Raw genomic sequence first — 12,593 nt, 5'->3', positions numbered from 1 at the left:
GACTGAACAGTTTATATACCCCTCTCTGGTTACTTCTTTGGTCGATAGCAAGGTGTTGTGTGCGTGGTGACTCCTATCTGGTTGTGTGTGCTGGTGAGCATGCACCTCACCTTGTGAGCTGCTTGTACTGTGCAGGGTTGGGACTTGTGTGCTGTGGATCCGCTCGACATGTTTGATGTTATCCTTCCATTTTCACATTTCTTTGCTAACCTGCCAAGTGGCTTTGCCACTTGGCCTAATGTGTTCTCTGTTTTGGTGTTTGTCTTTGCAGGGATCATCAAGATGATCAAGGATCTCTCCTTCAACTTGTTGATCAGGAAGTTCAAGATGATCATTTAGTGTAGTTTAGCTAGTTCTTATACATTGTATTTTTCCTTTTCTTTTTCATTTTTCAATTCCTGAAATGTGTTATGTAATACTTAATTCATTGGAATATTGTAATTGACAATGTAATTATGTGTGATGATCAATAAAGCTCAATTTTCTCTAATGAGCTATTTGTGATGAATTTATATTCATTTCTTATTTGTATTATCATATTATAATATTCTTATTTTAAATATTAATTGTTTGAATTAAACAATTGTTTCAATTATGAATTGTTTGAGTTTGAGTTTCAACTCAACTCATTTCAAATTCAATCATGCAACTTAATATATGAATTGCAAATGTTTCCCTCTCTTTTCCAAAACCCTAATTCAGAAGAGTTCATGTCCAAGTTTGTCGCACTCTCGAAATCCTAACCCTAGCTGGTGTCGAGAGAGAAAGTTGTTCCCTCTTAGGTTTTATGCAATTAAGTGCGAAATTTTCCCTAGTTTTGCGATGCAATGCACAACCCTTTTCTAATTTCTACCCCGCAATCGTCTCGAATCCTGGGATATTACAGGTTGTTAGATTAGTTTTATTTTTATCTGCACTAGTTTGTAAAATATGAACTATCTATATTATATGTTCTATCTAAACTAGTTTTATCCTATTTTCTAGATCTTGTTTTGTGCTATTTCTTTTCAAAATTGTGTCTATGGCACTGCAATTTAGCGCTCATGTTGGGGTGATATTCGCTATTTTTGGCGCGCGGCTTTTTACGCTTCTGGTTGAGGAGAAACCGGCGCCGTGCGCTATATGAGGATACAGCGCGCTGCAAAGCCGTTTTAGCGCACCGCGATATAGCACTTTTGTTGGAGATGCTCTTATATAGGGGGAAGGGGGTGGCCGGACAAGATATGCCTTGGCCCAAACCCCAAACCCTAGCCCCCATCCTTATCCATTGGGGAGTGGCCGACCACCTTAATTGGCTCCCCTCTGGTAGGGGCCCATTAAGGTGGGCTGCACCTTTCAATTAATTAATAAATATATTTTAATATTAATTCATTTAATTAATATATAATATATATTATTTAATTCTCAGCTATCCCAAACTCCTTTCAGATCACTTTGAACTTCTTTCGGATCTCCACGGAACTATTCGAGTTCTCTCTTCTCTATTCTCCGATGTTTCTAATGATACTAAAAGCATCTTCAGGAGTCATTGAACCCTTAAGCGTGTTACCTTACGGTTCGGAAATACTACAGACATGACCGAGACGCCTTTCCGATCAATGATCATCAGCGGGACCTGGATGCCCATGATGACCCCCGTGCATTCCACGAATATACAAGTCGGTGAACCATAAATGTTGAGTCATATTTCATTTGTTACTTTGATACCAGCACTCGTCCGAGATCTGATCATTGGTATCATCATACGTAGTTATATCTTGTTACCACAAGGCTATTTAACTCGTTCCTGTGATATTCCATCATCAAGACCTAGTCATACGCTGCAGCTTTACGCTGCAGCTTTATGGATGTAATCTCACCGAGTGAGTCCAGAGCATCTCTCCATCACGCGGATGAACAAATCCCAATCTAGATATATACGTCTCAATCTATCCCTTCATTAGAGTCTTGACAAGACCAAACACGAAAACAAGAGAACACCGAAAACGGTTCGAAATACTTTCCCGTCATTACTCTCTAGCGAGTACATCCGGCCTATTTTTTGGATGCACAAAAGGGACGCATACGAATACCTTCAATTGAATCCTTTTCTTCAGAATTTTGAACTTGATTTCTTGCGTTGATTCTTGTGTGTACCGGCTAATAATTTCAGTACTGAAAACAACAACTATAACGTAATTTTATTAAAAAGTGCAACTATCGTGTGGCAGCAAAAAGTGTGCACCCTAGCACAAATAACTACAAAGAAAAACCTTACTTACACTTTTATCGATGAGGTAGTTGCACACTTCTAAAAAAGTGTCAGAAAAGTTCAACCTACATAATAACTAGGCGGAAATATACTTATGGACCCAGGTTGCACTTTTCTCGACAAGGTGGTTACGCTGCAACTGCAACTACAGGGTAGAAAAATTGTAACCTTAAAAAATAAATAGGATAAAATAGCATTATACATGTTGAGATATTTGTTGAATATGTGTATGAGTAATGCTACAATTGAATTTCTAATTAATGGAAGGTTCCGTGTTGGAGTTGAACTCTTCTAACTTACTCCGTAGCTTAATATAGAAGAGCATTGAAAGTAGCCAAAATAGAATAAATGCAAGTTGTAGGTTGAGACACAAGATCAAGTTTTCGGGGATGGTCCCCATAATGTGCACGTGAGATTTGGTGAAGAAAAATGTTCCGGTGATTTAGTCGGTGCGGTATGATCGGTCTGGAAATTTCTTGGAGACAATAGGGGAGACGAATGAAAGAGCGAGATAAAACAACGGTGTACGCATGGAACTATTTGTTCTGAAAAAATTTGTTGATTGCGCGTAAGGTTTGTACCATGACGTTAAACATGGATTTTTGGAGGCAGCAGCGATGCCAAGGACATGGCATGCACATAAGGCTTGCAGTAGCCTGTATGTAGTGCAACATGCCGGGATCGTATATCTACATGTCATCGTGCAATGTATTGTGACGTGTTGAGCTGATGCGAGGCAAAAGTGAAGCATGATTGCAGGCGTTCCCGGCGAGACCAGCTAGATCACAAGATACACATGTTAATGGGCCTCTGTAGTGCGGCCCAGCAGGTTAATGAGTCGCGAACTAAACCCTATCCCCTCCCACCGCCGCCTCCTCCTCTTTCCGCCCCCTCCGTCGTCGGCAGACCCCGCCTGGCTCCGGCGACTCTCGGCGCTGCAGGCCACTACCACAGCCACCCCTCACCAGACTCCTCGACGCAACCTCCTCGGGATGCTGGGGAGAAGAGCAAGCGCCCGCGCGCGGCCCAACGTGCTGGTCACCGGGACGCCGGGGACGGGGAAGACCACCACGTGCGCGCTCCTCGCCGACGCCGCGGCCCTCGCCCACGTCAACATCGGCGACCTCGTCCGCGACAAGGGCCTCCACGACGGGTGGGACGAGGGCCTCGACTGCCACGTCATCAACGAGGACCTGGTATGCTTGTTTCTACCTTCCGATCCTGATATGCTTGTCTCTGATTCATCCGTTGGCATCTCTGATCCAACTATTTCATCGCTAGACATGTCCCAAGATTTCTTTCCTTGTTTTCTGTAATGCATGCGAATGTGTGGTTCTCTGGAATTTGCAACAGAAAAAAGCTATGTATGCTTTTCCGACAACTGCAAGAGAGATCGTTGTTAGTTCAGTATTTTGAATTTAAGATCTAGTAAGATAATTTGTACTAATAAATATCCTTATATCGTAAATACAAGAGAACAAAAGTTGAAACAATCAATCAATAATGAAACTAATTTGACATAACAAATCACACGTGGTAATTTGTTGGATTGTCAGTAGTTATATGTTGGATAATCAGCAGTTCAATAGGTTAGACCATCCATCCACTACATTCATATATACTATTTTAGTTCAATGTGAATTGGTTGTGAGATCTGATGAGTTGTTAAAAATGGGCTATTGTTCGAATCTTAGGTTTAATGCAGGATCCAAATGTTCTGAAAATCATTGGACCTACAAATCCAGTAGAAGATGCAGGTAAAAAAATATAGCATAATAAGTATATATAACTTAAATCTGGTGTTGTTGGTCTAACCCAAATTTCAAGCACAATATGGGTGGCGAAATTACGTGATGTTGATGGAAGTATACCATGTGGAGGATGAGTTTTTTTTTTGCCTCACGAATCGTTTTAGCATTGTCTGCCTTTCCGATCCTGATACGCTTGTCTCTGATTCGTCCGTTGGCATCTCTGATCGAATTATTTCATCATCGCTAGACATGTTTTTAAGATTTCTTTGTTTTCGGTAATGCGTGCGAATCTATGGTTCTCTGGAAACTGCAACAGAAAAAAGCATATATGCTTTTCTGACAACTGCAAGACATTAACTTTCACTCTTTTAACCTTGTCTTAACATCGTTTATCAAACTTAAGAACGCTTTTTAGAGGAATACATCTTCAGTGCATGCTACATTAGTTCAGTAACTAACGTCCAACAGTAAATTTGCTCCTACAGCTAGAAAATCCATAATACCAATTATTTTCTGGCCTTGCTTTTGGAAGGATCATCCACAGGAGGGTAGCATGGTAAAAGGAGCTTGCAGAAATTAGCTTCCCCCTCCCTCAAACTCAAAAGGGCAATGTAGTCTTTCATCATTAATTAGTCTTTAATCCCGTTTTAATTGAATTGGGCTGCTGAAATCCAAACCCAAGACCATATTAATCCACGTATATACCTACGGTTTCCAACAATTTAGGGAAGCGTTGCGCCATCAGTCTGCCGTAGTTCCTCCGCTGTGTAGCCTCAACAAACAATGATTCAGACTGCTGTCTATGAACATCCTTCTCCATTGCATCGTCCATCATGGACTGCAGTATTGTCAGGACATGGATGCTGAGACTGAAGCGGCCTCCTTCTCAGCTGCATCATCCAACATAAATGCAGCATGGTTGGGACATATCAGATTCAGAGGATGGAGAGGAATTGGATCGGAGAGAAGCTGGTTGGAGCGTGGAATTTAGTATGCCCATTGTACTTTTACCTAAAGTAAATCAGTATGTGCACAGAAACCTGAGAAACAATTCAATAGTTTATACCACTCAAACTACTTGCGCTTCATCCTGATTTTGCAAAACGTAAGAAGCTAGAACCCTCTAGATATGGTGCTGAATTGGAATGTCAGCTGCCCCAATATTTTATTCCTGCCTATTTTGCGCATGTAAGAGTAGAAGGGTGAGTAAACACACCACTAACTCAAACCTTTAGAAGATATATGTGCAGTATGTCTTATCTATGTTGTCGGTTTGAAATGCACCTGATGATACCTGTATTTGTGGTTGCAGGTTTGCGATGAACTCGAGGACAGGATGGAAGAAGGTGGCATGCTTGTAGATTACCACGGATGCGATTTCTTTCCAGAACGTTGGTTTGACCTTGTAGTTGTACTTCAGACTGACAACTCAATACTGCATGATCGCTTGACAAGCAGGTAAATCCAGTAATCCAACTTGGAAGACTCACCCTCCTTGGAGCAACTGAAAGTGACATGCCAAACTTACTTCTGACACTTTCTTTTTCAGAGGTTATATGGGTGCCAAGCTCACAAACAACATAGAGTGTGAGATTTTTCAAGTGCTTCTGGAGGAGGCGAGGGATAGCTACAAAGAGGATCTGGTGATGCCATTGCGAAGTGACAATGTCGAGGATATTAGTAGGAACGTGGGTACGTTGACAGATTGGATAAACAACTGGAGACCACCATCCCAGTGAGCTAGTCCAGTCATATGTTTTCAGTATGGAGTTGGACTGCTAGAGGATTGTGTTGTCTGGAATGCTGATTGTAAATTAGCATATTTGGATTTTTCTTCCATGTTCAAAATTTGGATTTATCAGATGGAGTGGCTTCTAGGTGTTTAAAGCTTAGAATCAAACGTTGTCCATCGCCCTCACCTAACCTAACCCAAAGCTAGTCTCTGATATGCTCTGGCCAGATATTGTTTATGCATGTGCAGGCACCTGGAGTACCCTGAACTTAATCTGGCTGATGTCTTTGCACTTGCTGGTTCCAGGCTGGTACCATAATTTTGCCTCTGATTGTTCGAGCGAACAACCCCCTGGGCACATTCCTTTCGATGTTTTTCAATTGTCTTTCAACCTGAGCAAGTATATACTACATTTAGGCCATCTTCAGTTCTTCCTTGGTCACGCTGTCTGGTGCTATTTGTTTGCTCCTTGTAAGGGATAAAAGTTTGTTTCGGAACTGTGGCATGGTTCTTTACTGGTTGATTGATTGGTGTCTTTCCTTTCTCTCCTATAGATGTTATGTGCTGTAATTCATAAAGGGCACTTGTAAGTATCATAAATTTTGTATACGTACTGCGAAAAATATTACATACCCTTTAACTGGTGACAAATATCTTTGAGAGGAATTCAGCAGTAAATATTTCAAAATTTAACAGAGGTTCAAGTTGACTGAAACAAGTCCTTGTCAGCCATGCCGTCAGAAGATGCTTCTCTGACATCAAACAAGTATACGTACTTACGGAGGCATCTCAGCTGCGATTCCAAATCTCCGGCAAGCGCAACATTAAGAGCGGAGGAAGATGGCATTTTTCCACATGGATTCAAAATTTCTTGTTCACCTAGGGGACCCTTTTTTTAGTGTGTGCGCGAAACATAGTAGAGATGTAGACGCTCACTTACGCACTCAACCCTATGATACGGAGGCATCTCAACTGCGATTCGTGAAGTTGATACCATGTTTGAGCGTTGTTGTGAGTTCAGTGGTTGACGGTCGCCGGATGCATTGAGCTGATAACATGTTTGAGCGCTGTTGTGTAGCTACTCTTCATGTCACCAATAGCCGCCTCCATCTCCCGGCGGTCAATGAAGTGGCTGCAGCGCTTACTGCGCTTGTGGTCACACACTGTCTTTTTCGACTACCCGACCTCCCTATATGGTCGCTAAACACGATGTAGTTCCTGATGGTCACATTTAGGTACTAGATAGAGACATTCGCTGCGGCACTTTGCGAGCAATTATCGATGAATGACCTGTCGATGAAGATGTCAATGAAGCCTGCGGAGTCCTTGTCGATGCCAGTAGGTACGCTTTGTGATATATTAGGTTTAAATTTATATTAGTGTTATTATTTATTATTTCCTTTGCGTTTCAGTGCAACAAGAATTACATACCTTTGCTAAAATTTGCACATTACAAATTGACATCAGTTAAAACTAAATTGAAAAGCAAATTAAAGATTAGATGAGATAGATTTGGTACAGTACAAAAATTTGCAAAGCACAAACAACGTCAGCTAAACCACCGTGCAAAAACAACGTACCAGGGTTTCTCACCCGGGGAAAGGACGGGCCTACAGGGAGGATCTGTGTCAACCAAATGAGCCCATAGATGTACGGAGCGGAACCCCAATCTTTGGAATTCCTTCTCCGATCCAGCAATGGCTCCGGCGGCTGAGGAGTGGTTCATCCTGTACGGCGTCCCGAAGGTTGTGGCGATGGAGGAAACAATCTTCCAGGAATCCACCAACGTGTCCTTCACCTTCAACAAAGCCCCGCTCCCCTCCCACGTAACCGTCGCGGACGACGCCCTCATCCGCACCGGCTTCTTCAACTACCCCTACATCGCGGCCGCCGCCCGCTGCGGCATCCTTCTCCTGTGCGGCCACTCCAAGATCGGCTTCACCTACTACCTCTGCGACCCGCTGATCCGCAGGACGCTGGGCATCGTCCCTCCCGGCGGTGATGACGACGTGAGCTGCCGCTACTGCGTCGGCCTCATCAGCGACCGGAGCGACACGCACCTCATGGTCGCGGAGCTCAACCCGTCGTCCCTCGCGGAGCATGGCCGCGTCACGTTGCGCTGCACGGTGGACATGTGCTCCTGGGTCGACAAGGAGTCCGCCGAGTGCTCCAACATCGTGGAGAGGAGAGAGTGGCGCGGCGACGGCGTACTCACCCACAAATTCTTCCTATGGTGGTTCGACCTCTCCTACTGCATCCTCGCCTGCGACCCCTTCGCCGACAAGCCGCGGTTCCACCAGATCATGTTCCCGTCCGTTCCCGACGCTGCGCCGTTCTACCCGAACCCCATCTACGGCGACGTGTACCGCTGCTTGAAGGTCAGCAATGGCAGGCTGCGTTACGTCCAGATCCACGGTACCTCCCCTGAAAAGATGGAGGTGAGCATGTGGACGCTGTCCTCCAATGATCCGGCGGATGCCAAATGGACGAACCGGGTGGATGTGCCGTTTGAGAGGATCTGGGACGACCCGAGCTACAGGTCGAAAGGGCTGCCTCCGCAGGTCGTCCCTGCTGTGGTGCTCGTCCACCCCATGCGCGCCAGCGAGGTCTACTTCTGCCTTCCCACGCACATCTTCTCCGTCAACCTCAACGAGAAGAAGACGGTGGACTGCGAGGAGTTCAGCGTTCAGGTGCCGCCGCACAAAATCTGCTCATCCCGCCTGGTCCATGCTTGGCGGTTGCCGGTGGGGTATACGAAACAGTCTGGTACCATCTTGTTCCTATTCCGTCTCCTCTGATTTGGGATTTGCTTGTCAGGCAATAACATGATAAATTGTTTGCAACAGTTGATTTCATGGAGCACATAGAGCATATATTCTAGTTATTACTCGATTTAATGCATGATTATTTGATGGATGCACTATCAAGTTCCAAGCACATAGCTGTTTAATTTTGACTGCACACCCTTTTCCAAACCCCAAGCTGCTTTAAATTCTTATACCAACGAGCGTATATTGATAGATTCATTCTATCCTGAAACCTCAGTATTTAATCTTTCGCATGGTGTCCAGAATTAGAGGCTGGCAACTTGGATGCCAAAAATTGTAAAATTCTCTTAACTATTTCGTTCGGTCGTGTACTCATATATGTAGTTCTGGCCAAATTTATGTTTGCTTGTGTATGGTCCTAAATTATGATCATACTCTGGGACTTCAAATTTTATATCTTCTATTAATATGAAGGGCCTGGGCTGTCACGTGTCATGGAATGTCAGTTCGTGAATCGATGGAGCTCTGTGGAGGATTTCCATACCAAAGCTGAAATGATCATCAGGTAAGCCTATTTTTCACCCAAGTAGACTGATACTTCTTGCATTGTATATATGATACTACCTCCGTCTCAGTTTAACAGACGCGCAAGTAGTTTAAGAAATTGCTTTAACCATTATTTTAATCAATAAAATATAAAATATATATCATAAAAATTATATCATTGGAAAGCTTTTTTGCATACGAATCTAATAATATAGATTTTGTAGACATAAAATTTATATTTTGTTGACCAAATCTATGGTCAAACTTTGTCTTAAACTACGTGCGTGCATGTTAATCTGAGACGGAGGGAGTAGTAGTAACACCAATGTTTCGCTGTAAAATAAGTCCCTTTCCGTTGTATGTTTCATAGCCTAATGAATGTAATCTCGTTCTCAATTGGTTCAGGTCGCGTCCTAAACCACATGATGACTGGGGTATGTAGAAGATCTAAGCTCCCAACTGTTCTATTCCAGTATTTTGGGCAGAGAATGTTTTTTCATTTATTGGTTATGCTTTTGGGCTAAATGAAGTACACGAGAACAGTTTTTTTTCCTGGGCACTTCCTGTACGATTGCTGCCTAAATATTGGAGCATTATGTATGTGCAGGTCTTGAGGATATTGATGAGGATAGATATGACTCAGACACCAGCATGACGGAGGAGATTTAGGTCTGTTTTGCCAATCAGCCAGCCAGCCACCCACTTACCCCGTGTCGGCTTCTTCACTTTCACTTGTGTTGCTTTTACCATGCTGGCAGTTTAGGTTGTTGTGTGGCCTTCTAGCAGCATCAACTCATTTGGAGTTGTCAGAACATAACTTGGAAAGTATGCGTGGTGGCCGTGCCCTTGGTTATTAGATTGTTGGATAAATTATTGTAGAAGTACCACAATATTTTGGGTACAAGTACTCTAGAAATGCTCTTGTGAAAACATTGTTGAAATAATATAGACGTGCTATTATAGCTAAGGTTTGGAATTTTTTTCCCGCACCTGCAGGATGATCATGATACGGTGAAAAAATAGAATAGTATGGACAAAAATCACCAGTGGGTCGTGAGGCGATGAAAAAGAAGAGTAGTATGGCAGATTGGCGGTAGCACTACATTGTGGAGGGTACAAGTACTCTAGAAATGCTATTGTGAAAACATTGTTGAAATAATATAGACGTGATATTATAGCTAAGGTTTGGAACTTTTTTTCCACGCCTGTAGGATGATCATGATGCGGTGAAAAAAGAGGATAGTATGGACAAAAATCACTAGCTGACCGTGAGGCGATGAAAAAAAAAGAGTAGTATGGCAGATTGGCGGTAGCACTACATTGTGGAGCATGCGTTGCCCGGAGAGAGAACATGGTGTGCTGGCTGAAAGAGGCAATGGATGGTGGAGCAATTTTTTTTGTAGATAATAACGTAAATAAGGCGGTAGTAATTTTACCGGTTGTTTTAAGATTTGCTACGGAAGAAGCCAGTAGTATTTTCCCCGCTGAAAGAAGACAACGAACAGTGGAATAAGTGCAGTAGCATAGGCACAAACGATGGGGTAATTATATTTTTTCGAAGATACCGTAGAAGAAGGGTAGTATTTTTCTGGCGTGAAGGAGGCGACGAACAGTGGTTGAAAAGAACCATATGTCATATAGAGAAAGAAAAGGAAGGAATTCATGGCAGTCGTTGGTGAGAGACAAGCGTGAGGAAGAAGCCACGTTCATTGGCACAATGTTGAAAATGGGATTTGTTCTCGAGCTATCAATTAGTAGAATGATGTGTATATTTATTGTTTCATTACATAGCAATGTGCGGACACCTAGCTTGAAAATGAGGTAAGTATATGGGTTTTTTTTACTTTCTAGGCATATGACTATTACCTTTTTACCGAATCATATCTTATAAAGGATAATTTTATTGTTTCTGTAATACTATATTGTTCTATGTTTCTATACAAGTGTATTTCCAGGTATATTTTATTTACAGTTGCACAGATAAAATTAAATTTTTACAAACCGTGGCAATGCACCAACGCACATTATACTATTTTTGATGGTTGGGCTTTTCAAACTACCGATGCACCTCGACTATGAAACTAGCACCATTCCTATTTTCATAAAAAAAACTAGCACCATTCCTGACAACCCTTAACACATACTTTCTCCATTCCAAAAAGAAGTTTCTAGCTAAAACATGTATATATGCATCCGTATCAAATAAAGTTGGGAAGTTTTACAAACATGTATATATGCATCCGTATCAATTCTACAGTTTCCGCCCATCAACTACCACCGCTCTTTTCATTTTACATTTTTTTAGAGTACCAGGTTGGTGACCCACTCCAGCAAAACAACACCATTCCTTCGCATATCAGCACAGGATCATCGGAGTAACAGGGCAGCACGCTTGCATGTAGCTTCTGCATGAATTTGTTTTCCTCTGAGGCTCTTGTACCTGCACAATGAAAAAGGCTTCAGAAATCACAAGTATCAACTAATGCTTGGCAAGCAGCAAGCTCCAATAACTACGAGTCAATGAGTTAGCGCTTCCAATTTTTCTTCTCACCGTAACTGCCCGTAACTGAAGCTTATCTTCGGATAACACTCTCATACAGCATGCATCTCGAATTGCTGGACTCGAGTGACACTGAGCTATTTGTTCACACAATCACAATGAAACTTTAAATAAAAGAACACATTTGGTGACTTAGATTTTGGTTTACTTACTCTACCATGTATAACTTTTATGTTCATGCTCATTTCATGTTATGAGTAACAAAAAAGAGAATTTTTTGAGAAATGATAAATCAGAAGGGAAACATGAAAAGAAAATAGTGAAGACAGTACTATTACCATAATGGGTGAATCATAGTATATGCTGCCTCAATTCAGAGAATAAAGACTTATTAGATTTTGGTTTACTTACTCTACCACTATGATAGGACGGAATGCCAAGAACCTAGACCCAAACAGAAGAAACCAAGGGAGGGAATCTTCCCCAGTTGGTCAACGTTTTTATGCTTCTAATTATTAAGACATAAAGATCCAATTTAACCAAATCTCCTTGCGAAATCTCTTGAACCTTTGAAACAAAAAGCGACCACAAGTGTACAAGTAGTAGCTCCAAATATCTAGGGACATGGAACATAGAATACATACTGGGTGGTAGGGGGAGATATGGCACACATCGGTACCACTATGATAGGACAGAATGCCAAGAACCTAGACCCAAAGAGAAGAACTTTTTGTACTAGCAAAGATGAAAACGGCAACTTCAAACTTTAAAAGTTCTTTTGCATCCATGTTCAGACTTAACTTGTACACAAGGAGAATAAATAAAGTGCTGTTCTCATTAATAACTTTTTCCAAAATTGTGGTTCTAATCACCCTTCCAAGTAAATTATTTCAAAGCCTATAAGTTGCACTCAACAATTTGGCAAGTTATTTAGCTCTACAATAGTTTTGGTATCTACATAACTCGAAATTTAACTTGGTATAATTGCCTGGAGGGTAATGTTGAATGGAAAAACCCTTGTCGGACACATACCATGTACCCATCA

At 42.1% G+C, this 12,593-nt stretch overlaps 2 protein-coding genes across 2 annotated transcripts; both read left to right on the top strand.

Moving 5' to 3' along the window:
• The first annotated feature begins 3,061 nt into the window (after positions 1-3,061).
• LOC127298938 (adenylate kinase isoenzyme 6 homolog) lies at positions 3,062-5,856 on the top strand. The gene is made up of 3 exons (XM_051328807.2): positions 3,062-3,447; positions 5,315-5,460; positions 5,552-5,856. The coding sequence occupies exons 1-3, from the start codon at positions 3,085-3,087 to the stop codon at positions 5,739-5,741; spliced, it is 699 nt and encodes a 232-aa protein (XP_051184767.1). The 5' UTR covers positions 3,062-3,084; the 3' UTR covers positions 5,742-5,856.
• A 1,539-nt stretch (positions 5,857-7,395) lies between these two features.
• On the top strand, positions 7,396-10,015 carry LOC127298939 (uncharacterized). Its single transcript, XM_051328808.1, has 4 exons — positions 7,396-8,500; positions 8,977-9,067; positions 9,454-9,482; positions 9,656-10,015. The coding sequence occupies exons 1-4, from the start codon at positions 7,432-7,434 to the stop codon at positions 9,715-9,717; spliced, it is 1,251 nt and encodes a 416-aa protein (XP_051184768.1). The 5' UTR covers positions 7,396-7,431; the 3' UTR covers positions 9,718-10,015.
• Positions 10,016-12,593: the final 2,578 nt, after the last annotated feature.

The sequence above is a fragment of the Lolium perenne genome, chromosome 5 (genome assembly GCF_019359855.2).
Source record: "Lolium perenne isolate Kyuss_39 chromosome 5, Kyuss_2.0, whole genome shotgun sequence".
NCBI classification, from domain to species: domain Eukaryota; kingdom Viridiplantae; phylum Streptophyta; class Magnoliopsida; order Poales; family Poaceae; genus Lolium; species Lolium perenne.
The sequence above is the reverse complement of the archived record's forward strand: the minus strand, read 5'-3'. Positions and strand labels throughout refer to the sequence as shown.

Excerpts from the sequence above, each read along its gene's own strand:
- LOC127298938 (XM_051328807.2), top strand. The coding sequence starts at position 3,085 with ATGAGTCGCGAACTAAACCCTATCCCCTCCCACCGCCGCCTCCTCCTC. Across the intron at positions 3,448-5,314 it reads ACGTCATCAACGAGGACCTG|GTTTGCGATGAACTCGAGGA; the intron begins GTATGCTTGTTT and ends TTGTGGTTGCAG. Across the intron at positions 5,461-5,551 it reads CATGATCGCTTGACAAGCAG|AGGTTATATGGGTGCCAAGC; the intron begins GTAAATCCAGTA and ends TTTCTTTTTCAG.
- LOC127298939 (XM_051328808.1), top strand. The coding sequence starts at position 7,432 with ATGGCTCCGGCGGCTGAGGAGTGGTTCATCCTGTACGGCGTCCCGAAG. Across the intron at positions 8,501-8,976 it reads GGGGTATACGAAACAGTCTG|GGCCTGGGCTGTCACGTGTC; the intron begins GTACCATCTTGT and ends ATTAATATGAAG. Across the intron at positions 9,068-9,453 it reads AAAGCTGAAATGATCATCAG|GTCGCGTCCTAAACCACATG; the intron begins GTAAGCCTATTT and ends CAATTGGTTCAG.